Source organism: Cynocephalus volans, chromosome 18, assembly GCF_027409185.1.
Source record: "Cynocephalus volans isolate mCynVol1 chromosome 18, mCynVol1.pri, whole genome shotgun sequence".
NCBI classification, from domain to species: Eukaryota; Metazoa; Chordata; class Mammalia; order Dermoptera; family Cynocephalidae; genus Cynocephalus; species Cynocephalus volans.
This window is the reverse complement of record NC_084477.1, coordinates 12536018-12554911: the sequence shown is the minus strand read 5'-3', so window position 1 is coordinate 12554911 and position 18894 is coordinate 12536018. Positions and strand designations below refer to the sequence as shown.

At 38.9% G+C, this 18894-nt stretch overlaps 1 protein-coding gene across 1 annotated transcript in view; it reads left to right on the top strand.

Moving 5' to 3' along the window:
• RYR2 (ryanodine receptor 2) overlaps positions 1–18894 on the top strand; it is a 448094-nt gene that overhangs the window by 148952 nt on the left and 280248 nt on the right. Inside the window, exon 17 of the mRNA XM_063082911.1 lies at positions 8045–8140. Coding sequence (XP_062938981.1) covers positions 8045–8140 — 96 coding nt within the window. The remainder of the gene's footprint in view (positions 1–8044; positions 8141–18894) is intronic.

The window sequence follows — 18894 nt, the reverse complement described above, 5'->3', positions numbered from 1 at the left end:
ATATTCTAAATGTACTTTCCCCCAACATGTCTACTATATACTCTTAACTTTTATATTTTTACATTGCTGTTCCTGAGAGAGTTTTTGTTAATCCCCCACATTTATTTCTCCCAGGTAATTCTGAGTATATCTTTCTTTCTTTAAATACCTCACCTTAAGAAAATTTCCTTTTTCCCTCTGTTTTTCCCAAGCGTCTTAATTCCTTGCATGGTCTCCTAACAGGGGAACGTTTTATGTTACAAAGACTGTCATGTTGGGGACAGCATGGACTTGGAGTCTGATGGATGTGGGTTTCAATAGAAGCTGTCTTAGTCCATTTGGGCTGCTGTAACAAAATACCATAAATTAGGTGGCTTAAAGCCACAGGTATTTGTTTCTCATAGTTCTGGAAGCCAGGAATTCTAAGATCGAGGCACTGGCAGATTCTGTGTCAGGTGAGGGTCTGCGTCACAGATATGGCATCTTTTCACTATGTTCTCACAAGGCAGAAGGGCCAAGGGTCTCTCTGGGGTCTCGTTTGTAAAGGTGCTAATTGCATGCATGAGGGCTCCATCATCATGACCTAATCCCCTCCCAAAGCCCTCACCCCCTAATGCTATCACCTTGGGGGTTAGGATTCCAACATATAAATCTTGGAGCACACAAACATTTAGACCATAACAGAAATTTCATCCATTCATCAAAGATTAATTGAATTCCTTCTATGGGAGATGCCTTGATCTGGACAATGATGGATAGTAGAATAGAGCCTGCTTTCATGGAGCTCATGGCTGAGTACGAGACAGACAGCGTAAATTACAGAACGAGCCAGAACGTTGTGCATTTACTGACTGTGCTGCCTTGACCATCTTGATACAAGTTATTGTTACACCGTGTTAATATAAGAGCAGCAAAAGACTGATAAATTTGACTACATAAAAATGAAAACATTTATTTTAAACAATATCATTACAAAATCAAAAACAGATGGGAGTTTGGGAAAAATATGCAACCGATATGAAAGATGAAGCCCTGATTTCTGTAATGTATAGAGTTTTTATAAATAAGAAAAGGAAATATTATCTAATAGGAAAAAGGACAACAGAGATGGGCAGTTCATAGACTAATGAGTAGTAAAAGATTTCCAACAGGGCAAATAGAGAAGTAAAATAATTAAATAATTATTATATTATAAATTAAAATAATTAATATAATTAAAATAATAAAAGATCATCTTTTACTTGCTAGATTGGCACAATTAAAAATTTCATAATATCCATCATTGGGGAAAATATTGGGTAACGTTTTCTCGATGGGAGTGTAAATTGATGAAATTTCAAATGTGAACAGCCCTTGTTCTGACTATATATATAAAACTTTAGATGTGTATACCCTTTTTCTTCCAGAAATTCTACTTTAATAAACGTATTCTATGGCAGAGTGGTATTCCATGGTGTATATATGCCACAGTTTCTTTATCCGATCATCCATTGATGGATATTTAGGTTGGTTCCATGTCTTGGCTCTTGTAAACAGAGCTGTGACAAACACAGGAGGACAGGTATTCCGACGAACACGGGAGTGCAGGTGTCCCTTCGACATGATGATTTCCATCCCTCTGGGTATATACCCAGAATTGGGATTACTGTGTCATATGGAGGATCTATCTGTAGTTGTTTGAGAAACCTCCATACCCTTTTCCATAGGGGTTGTATTAATTTACAGTCCCACCAACAGTGCAGGAGCGTTGCCTTCTCTCCACACCCTCGCCAGCACTTGGTATTCACCGTCTTTTTGATGATAGCCATTGTAACTGGGGTGAGGTGGTATCTCAATGTAGTTTTAATTTGCATTTCCCTGATGATTAGTGATGTTGAGCTTTTATTCGTGTGCCTTTTGGCCATTTGTATGTCTTCCTTTGAAAAATGTCTATTCAGCTCCTTTGCCCATTTTTTAAATGGGTTATTTGTTTTTTTTACTGTATAATTGCTTGAGTTCCTTGTATATTATGGATATAATCCCCTCCCAAATGCATCCCTTGTCAGATGCATAGTGGGCAAAAATTTTCTCCTGCTCTGTAGGTTGTCGTTTCACTCTGTTGGTTGTTTCCTTTGCTGTGCAGAAGTTTTTAGTTTGATATAGTCCCATTTGTTTATTTTTTTCTTTTCCTGCTTGTGCTTTTGGGCTCGTGTTCATAATGTTCATAAAGTCTGTACCCAGACCTAGTTCCTGAAGTGTTTCGCCGATATTTTCCCGTAGTAATTTTACAGTTTCAAGTCTTGTGACTTAAGTCATTAATCTATTTTGAGCTGACTTTAGTGTACGGTGAGAGATGCATATCTAGTTTCATTCTTCTGCATATGGATATCCAGTTTTCCCAGCACCACTTGTTGAAGAGACATTCTTTTCCCAATGTAGATTTTTGTTGTGTTTGTCCAATATCAGATGGCTGTAAGCCTGAGGGGTGATTTCTGGGTTCTCAATTCTGCTCTGCTGGTCTGAGTGTCTATACCAGTGCCATGCTGTTTTGGTTACAATAGCTTTGAAATTCTCCCATTTGCAACAACATGGATGAGCTTGGAGAAACTTAGGTTGAGTGAAATAAGCAAAGCACAGAGGGATAAATACCACATGTACTCACTCATATGTGGGAGTTAAGAGAGACATAAGGAAGGAAAGAAAGACCACAGTAGTATGTTGGACTTGCAGAGGGAGAGAATATACCTTGGGCTACAAAGTGGAGTTCTGGGGAGAGGGGGAAGGGGAGGGAAGTTGGGGATAATTGGGTGGGGACACGGGGTACAAACACAACTTGTGGTAATGGGCATGCTGTTGGTTTGAATCTGGCCTTCCCATCTTGGACATGATGGGTGACAATCAACTTTGTATCTCATGAATATTCATAACCAATAAAAAAAAATACAAGGTTAACCCCCCCCAAAGAAAAGGAAAGAGCACATGGATTTTAAGATATGTATGCTTATTGCTGTAATAAATACTTGGTCTTGCATTTGTCAAAAACAAACAAACAAACAAAAAGAAATGTATTCTAGAGATATATTTATACAAATGTGAACATGTCCTCTGTAAAATCGTTTATAAATAGCATAAAATTGAAAACAATCTTTCTATCAACAGGAGTTATATATATATAGTTTACTTATACAGTGTAATACCATGTTATCAAAAATTTAGATAAATCTATCATTTGGAAAATTGTATGAAACAAAAGGCTAGATTGCTGCTCTTTTTGGCATGGCAATCTATGGTATGGTATTAAGTAGAAAAAAATAAAACACAAGGCATTTGCCATGTATAGAAAGGATTTTCAAAAAGTTCACGGAAATACTCACATTATCTTTTAATTCCATTTTCCCACAAACTTTTTGAAGTACCGTTGTGTCATAAGATTCCAATTGCATAAAATTAAAAATATGTAGAGAAAGATATATTCTTCCGTATGCATCGGACACTTCTGAAAGCATGCACTGAAAACTGTTAGGTGGTTACTTCTTGGGAGAGAGATTTTCATCTTTTACTTTTCATTTTCTATATGTTCTGTTATACGAGAACAAAAAATACATGGGAAATGGAATTAAATACAGATCTTTCCGTGAACTTTTTGAAGACCACTTGTATATTTATTCTTAATCTATTAACATGCATTCCTTTTTTTATAATTGAAAAAAGCAGTTAACATTTATGTCAAGGCTAGATAATTGATGGTAAAAGGAAAAAAAGCTAATGTATTAATTCCAGTTGAGTGAAGAAAAAAATAGAACATTTGTATATCAGTGTAAATAAAGTCCACCCTTATTTTCATGGTAGTTTTAATGTGGGGTGTTTTAGGTGGATAGAGTTATGAGAGATTTTGTTTTTTACATGTTTCTTTGATTTCTCTTGATTTTTTGTTTTTATTATAGTGAACATTGGTTTTATGACCAGAAAAAAAATTAATGAATAAAACCCATGTCAAATTTTTGACAAGCAAAAGACATAAGAACCATCTGCTGACAATAGTTTTTACTGAATTCAGTGTAATCATAAGACAGAGAGCTGTGGACCCCTAAATATAGACTGCAGCCTGGCTGGGGAAGTCTCAGATCTGCAGCAGTAATTGCAGTTCCATAGATACGTATATCTCACTGTCCTTTATTCGGATATCAAAAATTTTGTTGTAAATATCATCAACTCCAAATTTGTTAAGTAAGCCTCCTCTCCCTTCCTCCAAATAGGTGGAGAGTCGATTCCCTCTTGGGTTTCTGTGTGAAATAAGCTACCTCCTTGTTCTCTTGATTTTTGTTTTTCTTTGGTGTGTCTATTTAGCATGGAGAGAAAAGGGAAAAGGTGGGAAAAATCTATATCAATTTGGCATTTGGCATGGATCTATTTAATACGTTTTAGGTAGAGAATGACAAGAGAGCAGATTTATGAGCCTGATGTCTGGAAAACCTCAGGATCTTGTAGGCACGGATGCTCACAGTGTGCAAAACATTGCCGTGGCGTGCTTTCCTACGTCTTTTCTGACATCCACACGATTAATCTGCAGGAGGCTTGCAAGCCAGGATGATTTTCTAAAGATGTCTGACAAAGGGCTCTTTGCAAACTCACGGTGAATACACATTTTCTGAAGATTCAAAGTATGAAACAAACAGGACAGATTGCTGCTCTTTTAGTAGGGCACAAGTGACCAGTTTCTGAATCTTTGAAGACTTGGAAAAGGTACAGCAATTAGGGATTTTTGCACGTCCAGACCATTTTCCCAGTATCTCAGGCAGGGAGCTCTTCGTAAATGCCATAAAACAGTGGGGAAGGCAGCCCACAGCTGAAAGGGAAGGGTACTGGCTTCAGACACACTCATGTCAGGTGTTAGTCCATGGTTGTGCACATAGATGGATTCTACCTCGTTCTCCGGGAAATCCTGGAAAGGCATTTCAAATTCTTTTTTTCTCAACTTGGTAAGAGTTTCATCTCTACGAAATGACAATGACAGTCATTAAGATATTTACAGTGGAAACTCATATAATCAAATGTGTGAGATACGAGGGTACTTCAAAGAGTTTGTGGAAAAATAGAATTGAGAAAGAATACAAATCTTTCCATGAACTTTCTGAAGTACCCGCGTACAGGATCCCTCCTCAACTGTGGTCTCTCTTTCTGCAGTGTCAGTTACCTGTGGTCAACCATGGTCCCAAAATGCCAGAAATAAACAATTGACAAGTTTTAAAGTGCACCGTTCTGAGTCGTGTGACGAGATCTCGCACCTTCCTGCTCTGTCCTGCCCATCTTGGTTATCAGATTGACTGTCATATGATCTCTGTGCTTTGTTTAAGTCACCCTTATTTTACATAATAATGGCTCCTAAGTGCAAGAGTGGTGAGGCTGGCATATTGTTATAATTGTTCTATTTTATTATTAGGTATTGTTGTTAATCTCTTACTGTGCCTCATTTATGAATTAGACTTTATCATAGGTATGCGTGCGTGTATAGGAAAAAACGTGCTATACGAAGGGTTCAGTGCTATCTCTGGTTTCAGGCATCTGCTGAGGGTCTTGGAACATAGCCCCCTGTGGGTAAGGGGGGGACTACCCTACCTACTTTCTAATGTGTTTATACAGTATCAGGATCCCATCCTTCTTACTGCTTCTAGACAGGTAATTCCAGTGGGAAGAAACTGGGGGAAGGGCAGCGAAGCCTGGTGCATCAGCACAGCCTCTGGAATCCAACTGGATGGCTTCAGTCTTGGCTCCACTGTTTGTGAGCTGTGTGAGCACCCACCATGCTGCTGTCTCTAGGTCCCTTCTTCACAAGAAAGCTGCTGCCAGCCTCCTGATCAGGGGAGGGAGGGTTCTCACTTGCTTTTGTGGCTGTGTGCCCTCTGGCTCTGGCTAGACAGTTAAGGCTGACATCCCTGGAGGCCTGGCAGTGGCAGAGAGCTGACTCTCTTGCAGGCACCCTGGAGGTTCCTAGCCAAGCCCCTCTTTCCCAGGGTTCCTGTCATGGGGCAGTGGCCACGCTATTCTGGAAGGCTTTTGCAGGTCCCTCCTTGGCCCACGCACAGCTGGTGGTCTACCTCCAGCCTTTTTTCCTGAATTCTTACCGCTGCTCCAGATGGCCCTGTTAAATGGACTCAGGATGACCCCACAGCGGTGGCTCTCAGGGACTTATGGGAAGCACATCACCACCATGTAGGCTAGTGCACCCAAAGCAGTTGGTCGGTGCCTCTCTCTCCTGGGTGACTTCCTGGGCAGAAGTCATCAAGCCCCAGTTTACAAGGTCCCCAACTGCAGGGACAGCTCCTCAAGCTCTGCAGGAAGTTTCAATGGCACTGTACTCTTTAATTGGTCAGCAACATTCTGGATTTTTTTTTTTTTTTTTAATGTTTATTGAGGCTTAGGAGCATCTAATTGTTAACCTGGACATTTAAAACAATGTTTCTGTATTTTGGTTCTGTGAGTTCCTGTGCTACATTCCATCCTTAGCTCTTGTCCCCTGCCCTCTGCACTGTGGGCGTGTGTATCTCGATTGCTGGTGCTGTGGGAGGCTGGACCAGAGCTGGAGAAAGTCTAAGTGATTTGAGTGCATTATCTTTTAATCTTTGTGCACACATTGTGGAGGCTCCATACACAAAAGAGTTTTACAGTTGTAGGAATAGAAGCCTCCTTGTCTTTTCTGTCTTAACTTTTCTTACTCTAAGGTCAGGTAATAATTTTATTTATTTACATATTTTTGGAAAGAGGACATGTGAAGGACGTCTTTGAGTTTCATTGCACCCTGTAAATGGAAGGTTTCCTCCTCCCTGCTCTCAATGCAAAGGAAAACAGTCTGTAGCCTCAGACTTCAGCTCCTCAAACTGCTTCTTAATCCTACCAGATTTTAAATAGGGATTTTTCTTATGGAGACACCTTTCTCCCTTAAAATATCATATTATTTAAAAAATCTCACCAACCCTTTGTAAGGAGTTTTACTGTTTTTGAACAATCTTATGGTGCAAGAGTAGAATTTATGTAAAATATTTACCAGACTTGCTTCGAAAGAATTGAATGGTTTTGAAAAATTAAAAGTTTAAAATTGAGTGTATAGACCAGGTTGAAAGAGATCCTGAAAGCCATGTAGGAATTTTATATGAATACAAGATGGGTTGTTTGGCCAAAGAAATATAGGAAACACTAGTGTGAGCAAAGTTAGAATAGCCCAGTGTTTATAGAGTCTTCAGATTGATCGGTTACAGGCATAATGTCTTTGGATACAAGACTGCAGGGTTTCTGAGAGTCTTTAATATGCATTTACTGCAGGGTTTCTGAGAGTCTTTAATATGCATTGTGAATATTATGCATATTAATGCATAATATTATGCATATTAATGCATAATATTATTATGCATATTAATGCATAATAATATTATGCATATTAATGCATAATATTATTATGCATATTAATGCATAATAATATTATGCATTAGGAAGAAGAGTTATAGTTTTTGAAAAAATCTATAAAGAAAAGTTACAGTTTTTGAAAAGGGTTTTCAAACTTAATTAGACATTGGTCCTCTGTCCTTTTTTCCACGTAACGTTTAGTTATATCTCTGTATTCCTGTTAGAGTTATAATTACTAGTGATATCTCCTAGTATTTTGTGGTCCATTTTAAGAAAAACCAATGTGCTCTGAACGTTTTTGTCATGTAGGTGAGAAAATTGAGGTGTAGAGAGATGAAATAATTTAGTCTCATGGCTAATTGAAAGCATTGGGTATTAGAACCCCTGTGAGGGAACTCCCCAGACACCAGTTTTTCCATTTAAACTTCATTATCACCTCCCAATGTGAAATGTTACTTTCTGAATTTATATACCTCCTAATGAGCCGTGTTTTTTTTCAGTCCCCATCGATAAATGTCAATTCGTATTTTAATGTCTCTGGTATGTAAGTGTGTGTGTATTTGCATATGTTTTAAATGTAACATGAAGATATTTTGTTCTTAATCCAGCCTTTTTAGCTACTATTAGCTTACGTTGATTTTTGAGTTGGACAATCACATAAATGTGAAATCTGTTGTGTCTTTTGCAGCGGCTCTAATTAGAGGAAATCGTAAAAACTGTGCTCAATTTTCTGGCTCCCTCGATTGGTTGATCAGCAGATTGGAAAGACTGGAAGCTTCTTCTGGTACGTTTTCCTGTTTTCTCCTCTGTGTGATACATTATTCCTGTTTTCTTCTATTTCATGTCTTCTAGGAGATAAAAACAAACTCTGATATTCAATGTAATATATGTTTTCCTTTTAACAGAACATATTTAGTGATAAAGTCATTAGTATTTTCATTAGCTATTTCTGAATAGCAATCTAGGAATGTCCTGTTCACTTACGTTTAAAAAAGAAGTTTAATTATGAAGTCCTGAAAGCCACCTAAAGAGCCAGAATTTTCATTCTTTTTCAAATCAGTTACTCCTAATGTATTCTATAAATGAAAAAGATTGGTTTCAAATGCTCATTTTTTTCCCCTTGTGTTCAAGAGATTATTTGGACAGATTGGGAGAAAAAATTAGTTTTCCAAATCATATAGCACAATATTTTATTTAAAAGGGATTTAGTAAATACTAATAAATGGCCTGGATAGTAGTAAAATAGTTATAGGCAATCAACCTGATATGTGCCTCTCTAACAAGTATGGTAGTTTTATTATGATGTTGTGGATTTGGGTGATTACCTGGCCTGCCTCAACTCTCCAGCACCACGCACTGCCTCAGTGACACCAAACTAAATCTAAGCTCTTCCATTGGTTTGCCCAGGATTTAATGAGTTGCCCTTCTATAACGCTAATGTCCCCCTTTTGTTACTTATTTTTCCTCTTGGTCTCCTATACAAGTAATGAACTTGTTGAAGGTAGGGGCATGATCTCATTCACCTTTGTTTTCTCTGGATCTACCATATCATCTGGCATCTAATACGTGCTTAATAGTATTTGCCGAGTGAAGGAAAGTTTGTTTGAATTCACGTTTGAAAAAAAGCCACTATCTATTCTAAAATAATTCCACAACTTTTGCATGCTAAAAACCCACCCAGGGACAGGTTTGTGGGAATTGAATGAATATATGGAGAGAAGAACAGACAGTTCTGGTCTAAGAGAGTAATTTTAAGTCACAGAGCAAAATTTCAGAGTTTAAGATATTGGAGGAAGAGAAATTTGAGTCACAGTGAGTTTTAAGGCTAGATTGATGGGTGGCAGAAAGAGGGTAGAGATGGAGATTGTTGTAATTAAAAAGGTAGAAAACTTAGGAGATGACGGTGTTAAGGGTATCGGGACGTGAATGAGATGACTGTGCATTAATTGCAGAATGTATTAAGTACAGTAAAAATGGAATAACCAAGAGGGAAAAGTCAAATTACTGGTAACAAGATGATGACACAGATTACCAAAATGGATAAATTCTTGGGACAAAGTGTCCAGAATCATTGGGCAAGCTATAGTAGATATAAAAGAAACTATGCTGGTCTCTTTTTCTGGCTGCACTGAGTGTTAGAAAGAGAGAGGAACAGGTCAGCCTTCAGATCAGGGGGTTAATGCTAGATGAATCAATGCCCTAGCAAGTGCTCAAGTCAAAAAGGAGAGAAGGAAAGAATCCAGCCGAGCATCCTTTACAGTCAGCCAAGCAGAGCCCAGCGTTTAAAGAGTTACAGGCATAGTGTCTTTGGATACAACCTGTTATTTGCTGCTGCCTTTTCCTAGTCGAGCTGTTGGTTGTAGGCATTTGTGCTTCAAAGGGAGCCCTGCACTCTGAGAGAGTGAAAGGCCCAAGGAGGAAGGACTCTTCCGGAGTGTTCCATCTAACACTCTCACTGTAGAGGAAAGGACATTGAGGCACAGAACATTGAAGTGATGAGTTTGAGATTCTCGGATTAATCCTTGTTCCAGCTGAGATTAAAACCCTTATTCACTACACTTTGTGGCCTCCTGGTTTATAAGTATCTGAGATACGTTTCACTACCCAGTTTTCTTTCTGAGGTTACATTTATGCTTTTAGGGAACTGTTTTTGCTTCCCAGGGGAAGGAGAGTGTTGTTTAGTTTTTGGAGACTGCAGCAATGATGATGTGCACATGTATTTGTATAGGATTTATTTCAATTGTCCTTTATTACTTACTGAGTGCTTACCCATGAATCATTTTATTTTCTCACTGAACACACATTCTCTTCAGCTTGTGAGTCTCCCAGCTGCAGAATCAAACTGGAAAATCCTCGAGTGGAAAAAGGGAGGAAAGTGGGGCTAATTTATCTTCCTGCGATCTAGAACCTTCTACCCTTTGCTACCTTGGCAGGTCTCCAGTGCCTTCACATAGGGATAGATGTGGGTGTCTGTGTGACTGTGGGTGTGTATGTGTGGGTGTGTGTATTTTAAATTCTACCCTGCTTTTTTTGATTGTTTGGTTGAGGGTTGGTCTGAAACAACTAGTCTGCCATTGCTGGAAGCAGAAAAATGTCCTGGATTGTTTTTAAAAACCAAACATTGGAAATGAAGTGATGATCTGTAGGTGAATAGTTAAATTTTATTACTATAATATTTTCAGGTATATAATAAATATTGAAAGGAATTGTTTAGAGTTATATCCTGAAACATGTTTAGGATATATTATTAAGCAAGAACTCATTTGTAGAATGAATGTGATGGGATATATTTTTGTAAAAATATTAATAATAATAACAAAGGAAGAGAAAGGAAAAAGGAAGCCAGGCAGGAAGGAAGGAAAGGAAAGGAAGGGGAAAACTCCATGTAATAAGTACACCTGCCTCTACCTGTGTAGGATATAGAAGGATATGCTTTGCTGTTTACCTTTGTGACCAAGGTGTTGGAATTGGAAGAAGGAAGAGGTTAGAACACTAATTAGGTTCCCCAGGACTGGGGAATTGTAAGTCAAAACCTGTGAAAAGTAGACAAATCGGAAGAAGGTGATTAGGCCCAAAGGATCGAAGGTCACATGGAAATGAAGGTCTAATGACCACTGTCTTCTTTTCCATCTTACTTTTTTTTTTTTTCTGGCTTTCTCTCCACTATTGTTTACATCCTACCACTAACATTGAGCTGAAGGAGATAGTGATAGTTAAAAGAATTTCCTCTAAATTTCAGTGGCTAATAGACCTCTCTCTAATATTGTGACAAAGCAATAAAATCTCAACATCTGCATTCCTGTAAGGGATTTCTCATTTACTTGAATTTACTTTTAGTTTTTCTCCCACAGCATTGTGGATTTTGGCTCCAGTTGTTTCTATTGCTCATAGTGAGAAAACCAGAAGAAGCTTGGACATATGGATGGAAAAGAAGAGTGCGTAGGAAAGTGAACAGCAGGGCTGGAGTGGAGGTCTCTAAAGCAAGGTGCTCAGGGAGTTGAGAGGCACGGTTAGCCCCGTGTCTGCTGCGAGCTGCCTGTGGGTTACCAGAGCCACTGAGGGAGGGACACAGCCCAGCCTCATGGGCAGGAGGTTCCACACAAACAGATTTGGGTATCCTCACTGTGTGAAAGGCTTTACCTGAAGCTTTTCCCACTGAAGTATGTCTGGGACCATGACAAGTCTTAGGAAGTCAGAATAAATAGCTATACATAAAATCAGGAAGAAATGTTTGTGTAGATTGGCTAATTCAGCACCCTTGGACCACATTCTCACTTGCCTTCTTAAGTTTTAAAAGCTGAAAAGCAAACTTCTCAAAATCTTAATCTCACTTAAAACTGGGTGTGCCCATGTGGCTCTGATCTGGCCTGTCATACTGGGTAAAGTCCTCAGGAGAGCTTTGCTTCTCAAAGGAAGACTCTCTAGCAGAAAGACCTGGGTCCGTCCTCAGTCCTTCTGCCAGTAATTAGTAGTCAGCAGCCATCTGCCGGCATAAGAGAAAAAGTCACATATGAAGGACTGGGGAGCAAAAAAAATGGAAGGAATGTGAGTTGGTCATTGATGGTATAGAACTGATGTACTGATGACTTCATGGCCCCTTCCTAGTTTCAGCCAGGGTAGTAGCACTGCTCCTTTCTTGCAGCTAAATACTGTGTTCATAAAAGGCCTCTTATGATGCACAGTATCTCCAGCAAGGCAACTGTGCAGGAGTCTAACTGAAATTATTGGAGGAGAGATCTCATATTTAATAAGCACTTATGTGTTAGGTACCATTTTAAGTGCTATAGAAATATTAATCATTTCATCCTTGTACAAAGCCTCTGGGTAGGTATCACTGTCCTCATTTTACAGATAAGGGAATGGAGGCTCAGAGAAATCCAATAACTGAACCAACACAGAGCCGGCTCTCAGCCCAGACAGTCTGGCCCCAGGGTCCTTGATCTCACTGTTACCCTCCTGTGCTGACTCTCTAAAGGTTCTTACTCAGTATGAGACTATTAATGGAAATTGAAGTATGTATAATTATATTCATGTGATATTCTCTTGCTTTCAGGTTCAGTTTTCATTTTCTTCTCTCGTTTTTTGAAAAAAAAAAAAGCAAACATTATAATTTCTAAGCAGGCTTCCACCTGATCTCATTTTCTTTGACCCACTTGGTATACTCTTAAGATATTTACGTTGGTAACTACCACTTGCAGAAATGATCAGAGGCCCTAAAGTTAAGAAATAAAAATGGAGGGTGGGGGTGGGTAAAGCAGTCGTTTATTGTGCAAGTGGCAGCAAAAATTAGAAGGAGGAACATTAGAATCACCGAGGGATTTAACAAATGCCTATATCCACAGCCCATCCCAAATCAGGTCAATGGGAATCTCATGGAGAAGAGGGGGCACTGTTGATTTTAAAGCTCTCCATGGGTTTCCAGGGACCATTGCCAGCCTACATGTGTCTGTATATGAGCAACAGATGAGAGCCAAAGGTTGCACGAGCTCTCAGTTCCCTTCAGGAAAAGGCAGTGGGCAAACACCAAATCGAATTTGTGCCACTGAACGAGAAATCTGAAAACTTGAAAAGGGTCAGCACAAGGAAGTGTTAATGAAACATTTGCCTTAGTGTAGAAGAAGACCTTGAGGCAAGGATTGTGACATGAATGAACATGAGACAAGGCAGGCAAAGGGCTGGAGAGGGTGTGACAAGCGAGTGCCCGCCATGGGAAATGAGCTTTATTTTTTAACTGGGGAACCGTGTAGACCGTGTGCCTTAGAGTTAGTCCACCTGAGAGGGGAGGGAATTGGGGTGTTTACAACCAACATCTGTCAGTCATCGGGTGGTGCTTCTCACAGGGGGCGTTAATTCTGTGGTCCCTCCATCTGCCACCGTGGTCAGAGCGAATCGTGAAGGAAAGAAACGCAGGAGCTGATAGTTGGGAGTCAGGAGGGATGAGGGTTTGGGCACAGCCCTGGCAGTGGCTCTATGTAGCCAACTCCTGTTGAACTCATTATATGACAGCAAGACTCAGAAAGGCAGTCAAACAGATTTTTTTTTTTTTTTTAGATTCTGCATCATCTAAAGTTGACCCATGTTACTGGTGCATAGAACTGTATTAGGAGTATCTGATCAGTTTATAGGAATACCACTCTGAATTCCCTGGAGGAATAAAAGATGAATTAGATATTGTCCAAGGCTTCCTGTGGGGCTCTGTCTCTGGGCCAAAGTTAATTGAAAAGAGAAAAGATTATTATGAGTGAGTACAGTTGATGGAGTTGCTGTCTTTCTGAAGGCTGGGTTTTTCTTTGGGGTGTTCTCAGCACTTGAAATGCTGTTTGGGGCAAGAGTAAGCCGACTAGAAATAGCTAGTCAGGAGGCTGCAAACTTTTCCTGGGTCTTATTTTTTGTGCAATCTGTTTCTTGTACAATTTTGCAGTGGTGAAAATGGTCTTTCTTTGGGATTCCTGCCAATTTCTCTCCACTCTTAGTAAGTGCCTTAGCCTTCTCGGTTTAAGCAGAATAATGCGTCTTTGTGTGTGCTCCAAATGGCAGAGCTTCGTGATCGCAGACAATACAACTTTTGGTACCTGGAAATCCAATCATTTAAAGCTTCTAAAATAGTCAATAGCTATTTCTTGTAGAGTAGAAGCTCATCATTTTTCAAAGATGAAAAATTTGTGAGCTGTGGAATAATCTGTCCTGGAACCTTGTGTGCTGGGAAGCCCTACTCCTTGATAATTAGTTGGGTGTGAGCCCTTAATTAGGTAATTAGTTAGGTGTGAGCCCTTGTGTTAAGAAGAGCATGAGGCCTTAGGTGGTGATTTGAGATCCACTGTTAGTGATGCAGAAATCATAGCTAGCAGATTTGAGTGATACTAACAATTCCAGCAACACAAATGACATTTTGCAGGGTTGGTTTGGAGGTGGGATACCAGCCACTAGTGTTCATTCACCACATTTTACTGATTTATTTCTCCCTGTACACAGCCCTCTAGGGTGACATTTCCTCAAATCCTGGTGAGCCAGAGGAATAAAAGGGGAAGTCTTGTCTCAGAAAAACCCAGAGTCCAGTAAGAACTTAGAAAACGAACTCATCAACGGGGATTTCTAGTCCTTTTGGGGCAGTGAGCTTCTGTTTCATTGTCACAGATGGAACTGAAGTTTCTGCTTTTCCACACTGCTGCGGACATATGGCTATTTATTGTCAGGATCTAGTCCGATTGGGTTTTGCTCATGCCATTCTGGTTATTAAATATTTTTAGCATCACCATTGGTCAAGTAATTGCACTCTGCTACTTGTTTTCAGGCAAGCTTAAGTCTCTACGACCTACCTGAGGTGGGTTGTCACACATTTCATAGAAGTTCTTTGCAGTATTAATATCTTATCCCAATCTTCTCAAGCCAACCACCTTTTTAGTACCGAAGTTTTTGAATGAGAGCATCTTTATTTGAACACAGTAGTCAAAGAAGGAAGTCAGTCACCACCCGTTTAAATCTCCCATCTTTGGTCCCAAGGCAGGACGCACCACAGCCCAGGCACTCGCCCAGGTTCAATGTGATGCAGTGTGTATGATCCTCATGAATGTTAGCACAGCTGCTTTGGTACCCACTGAATGTGCCTCCTCTGGAGAGAGGTGATCAGTGTTAGGTCTCAGGGTATAATCAACCTGGTAGGACACAATGGCCTAGCTGTGGACAATTGGGACCGTCCCAAGTGCCTGCTCTTCTAAAAGCATTTCCTGCCATTTCATCATCAAAAACAGGCTCATCCCTGCCAAGGCTGACTCATCGGAAATGGCAGCTCATTTTTCATCACTCTCCTGTTTCTACCTTCTTTTCTACTAGGTTAGGAGAAACAGAGCTTACAGGGTACAGGTATGGATTCTAGAGCAGGACTGGCTAAGTTCCAATCCCGGTGCCATACTTTGTAGTGGCATGACCTTGAAAGAGTCACTTTGCCTCTCTGTGCCTCAGATTTTTCACCCGTAAATGGGGATTGGAGGAGTACAAGCCTAAGAGGGCTTTTGGTAACACGATAGATGTGCTCATTAAATTAAATGAATGAAAATACTACGGTACAAGCCTCACACCTTTTTCTCTTGTAGTTAGCAGTTGTTGAGAATTACAAGATTATTTTGATTTTATTAAAACCAAAGTTTTCCCATGTTAACACTGCCAGAACATGGTATGGAGAATTTCAGAGGTTGCATCATAATAGCCAACCCTTACTCAGGCCTTTCTATGTCCTGGACACTATTGAAGGCCCTTTAGATATATTAACTCACTTAATCTTCACAATAACTTTACAAGGTGGATATTATTAATATTCCCATTTCATAGATAAGAAATTGAGGCACGATGAAGTTCTGTTTCCAGGGTTGCACAGCTGGTAAGCTTCCCAGTCAGGACCTAAACCCTGGCTGTTTGGCTGTGAGTTTCATGCTCTTTGATGATTTCCTTGATGGCTGATGGTGCCTCTCAGTGGGGAAGGGGGACCAAGGATTGAACATGGGCCATTGTGTTCTTCTAATGTGATATGAGAGTAGAGTAGCTCTCTCACATAAATAGGCAAGCTCAATTGACATAGCGTCATGGAGGTTCAGAGTGGAAGTGGTTTCTGGAGGCTTCTAACACAGCTAACCTCTAGCAACATTATGATTCTGGATGCTGCTTGTCCTTGGTGCAGGTTTGGTAAGGAGTGATTTGAACTACTCTTCACTACATCACAAAGTGGTTTAATGTCTTCTGGTACTATTTTCTGATAGTCTCAGGTCTAAAGCAATTTGCTTAGCTTTCTAATAATAGATCTACTTTTAAATGCATTTTTAATTTGTCTTTTGCCCTGTACATACTGGTAGACCTCAGGAGTGCATATCATTCTGCATGTAATACCCTATCTAAAGCTGTGCTTTTCACCAACATATTGCATAACTTTTCTCCTTCCTTATTCTACACCTGCCAAATATCAGAATTAAGTTATTTTTTGCACCTTAGTTTCCTTTGTGATTATTGAAAATGGTGCCCTTGGTTTGTCCTCATACTGCAAGGAAACTTTTAAAATTCATGTAAATCTCAGGCAGATGCTATGATCAGTTTATATTTCTGGCCAGAATAATAATTCTCAATAAATATTTGCTGCTTTGAGTTCAGTATCTTTTTGGAGAACTGATTAATCCCTATTTCTCTTGCTCCCGAGGATCCATCTTAAAAATGCTGAAATGTCTTTTAAACATTTGCTACAAGGGCTTTATAGCAACTAATTACATCTGCCAGCATTTCTGTAGATATTGACAATTTCACAGGGAGACACACAGTCATTAGATTTTTGAGTGTTTTTAATGACTGCATAGTTTTCCATTGTGTGGTCAAGGAAGTCTTAAATGAATTTCAGACACTGTGTTGACAGCGTCATACGCATTAATTTACCGGAGTCCCGCAAGTACTCTGTCAGGTAGGCTCTATTTTAATTTCCATCTTACAGATGAAGAATCTGAGGCTACACAGCTCAGAGGTCACTTTTTCAAAGTCAAAGGAAAGTAATGGATCTGGGATTGAACTTGTATGGTCTGAAAGTTCCACGAGAGCAGGTGCGATGTCAGTTTTTCTCATTTTGCTCATACCCAGGACCTAACATAGCAAATGCCCTGTTCGATGTACTCAGTGATAAATAAACAAATAAATGAAAAAAAAAAAAACACAACAAAACATAAACCAGGGGAGTCAATAACAAGATAAGAATATATTAAATGGCTTTTGAGATGTTGCCTTTTGAGACATGGCATTTTATGCAAATAAATATTTGTCTAGAATAAAATTTCTAACATTTAACTGTTGATTCATGAACTGCCTTTAATTGACATTCTCTTTTCTTTTAACTGTCCTTTAACTTCTCTAGTTTATCTTTTATAAATCGTGGCTCCCTAAATTGAAAGCAGCAAACCATCAAAGGTCTAATTAAGGCTGAATAGTACAATAATTACACTGCTCATTTTATATGTTTTATTTCAGCTAATTTAACTTGGGAAACTTCTGACTCAAATTCAACTTGACTTCCAGTGAAATACCTTAGGTCCATCTTTTTTTGCTTATTTTGCTAATGCATCTGTGATATTTCATCATTCTGTACCTTAGTAAAAATATGGTAAACCTTTATGTTCACTAACTTCCATTTTTATTCATTTCCTCTCCTTTTCCTAATTTTGCCAAACTATGTTACATTTTAATCTTAACCTCTGTCACCTTTTCTCTCCTCCTCAGCTTTATGTGAGTTCAAGATTTAATGAGCTGATTTTCTTCTTTAAGCCTCAAAACCATTATAAAACATTTGAAGTATGTGCAATTATTTGTTTTCTCAATGTGGCTTAGAACCACATCTCTTGAGCTTGTTATTTTTAATGGTTTATATATTTAACACCATAAACGTACTGTATAATGACATTTTCCTCAACGATGAACCTTGTATATGATGGGGATTCATTGATATTATAATACTGTGTTTATACTGTACCATTTCTATGTTTAGATATGTTTTGATACACAGATACTTACCATGTGTCACGATTTCCTACTTTATTCAGTAGAGTAAAATGTTGTGCAGGTTTGTAGCCTAGGAGCCATAGGCTATACCATATAGCCTAGGTGTGTAGTAAGCTGTACCATCTAGGTTTGTATAAGTAGACTCTGTGATGTTTGCACAACGAGCTTGCCTAATGACACATTCGTCAGAACGTGTCTCTCAGAATGTTAATTGATGCATGACTGATATTAATATTAATTTAATTCATTTTTTCCCTCCATTTGGGTGAGATATGGAAACTCTATTTAGGATAACTTCTATTTATTTCATGAGTAAGCCCTCTGTTACAGAAAGAAAGCAAAATGTACATTGTTTCTTTTTTCTTTTCTCTCTCTCAGATTATTTGTCCAAAAGTTTAAAAATTAATGTAGCAGCTTATTTTATACTGAAACTCAAATAGTTTCTTGATTTCAAATTTATACCCTTTTAAAAATGTTTTCTTTTTTTTAATTGAAGCATAGTTGATTGTGCATATCTGTGGGATACAACGTTGAATATCAATACCTGTGTGCTCAAATCAGGATAATTAGTATATTTAACATTATACAATGTAATTGATTTTTGTGGCTCTTTACCAATTCCTCCCTTTTAAAACGAATGAAATATATTCTTGTCTTGCTTGGTGGCACTTCAAACTAAGACATGCAGAATTCACTGTAAACACTCAAAAACTGTGTTGTAATTATGCTGCATCTTGATTCGTTCTTGAACTCCTGCTGTTTGTTCTGGGTGGGCCCGACCTTCCTTGGGTAGGGAGGGCAAACATAACTCCCAACCAGTTCCAGCTAGGACTGTTCCATATCTTGGCTGTATCAATGTCAATATCCTGTTGTTTTGATAGCCACCAACTGAGTATAGCCTTTCCAACACTGAATCTTTTTCAGATTACCATCAGATAGATTGGAGAAAATTTCGTTTTCCCTTTAAATTAATTTTCTCAGTTTCTTCCTTGTGACTGGCCTTTTCTCACAATACTG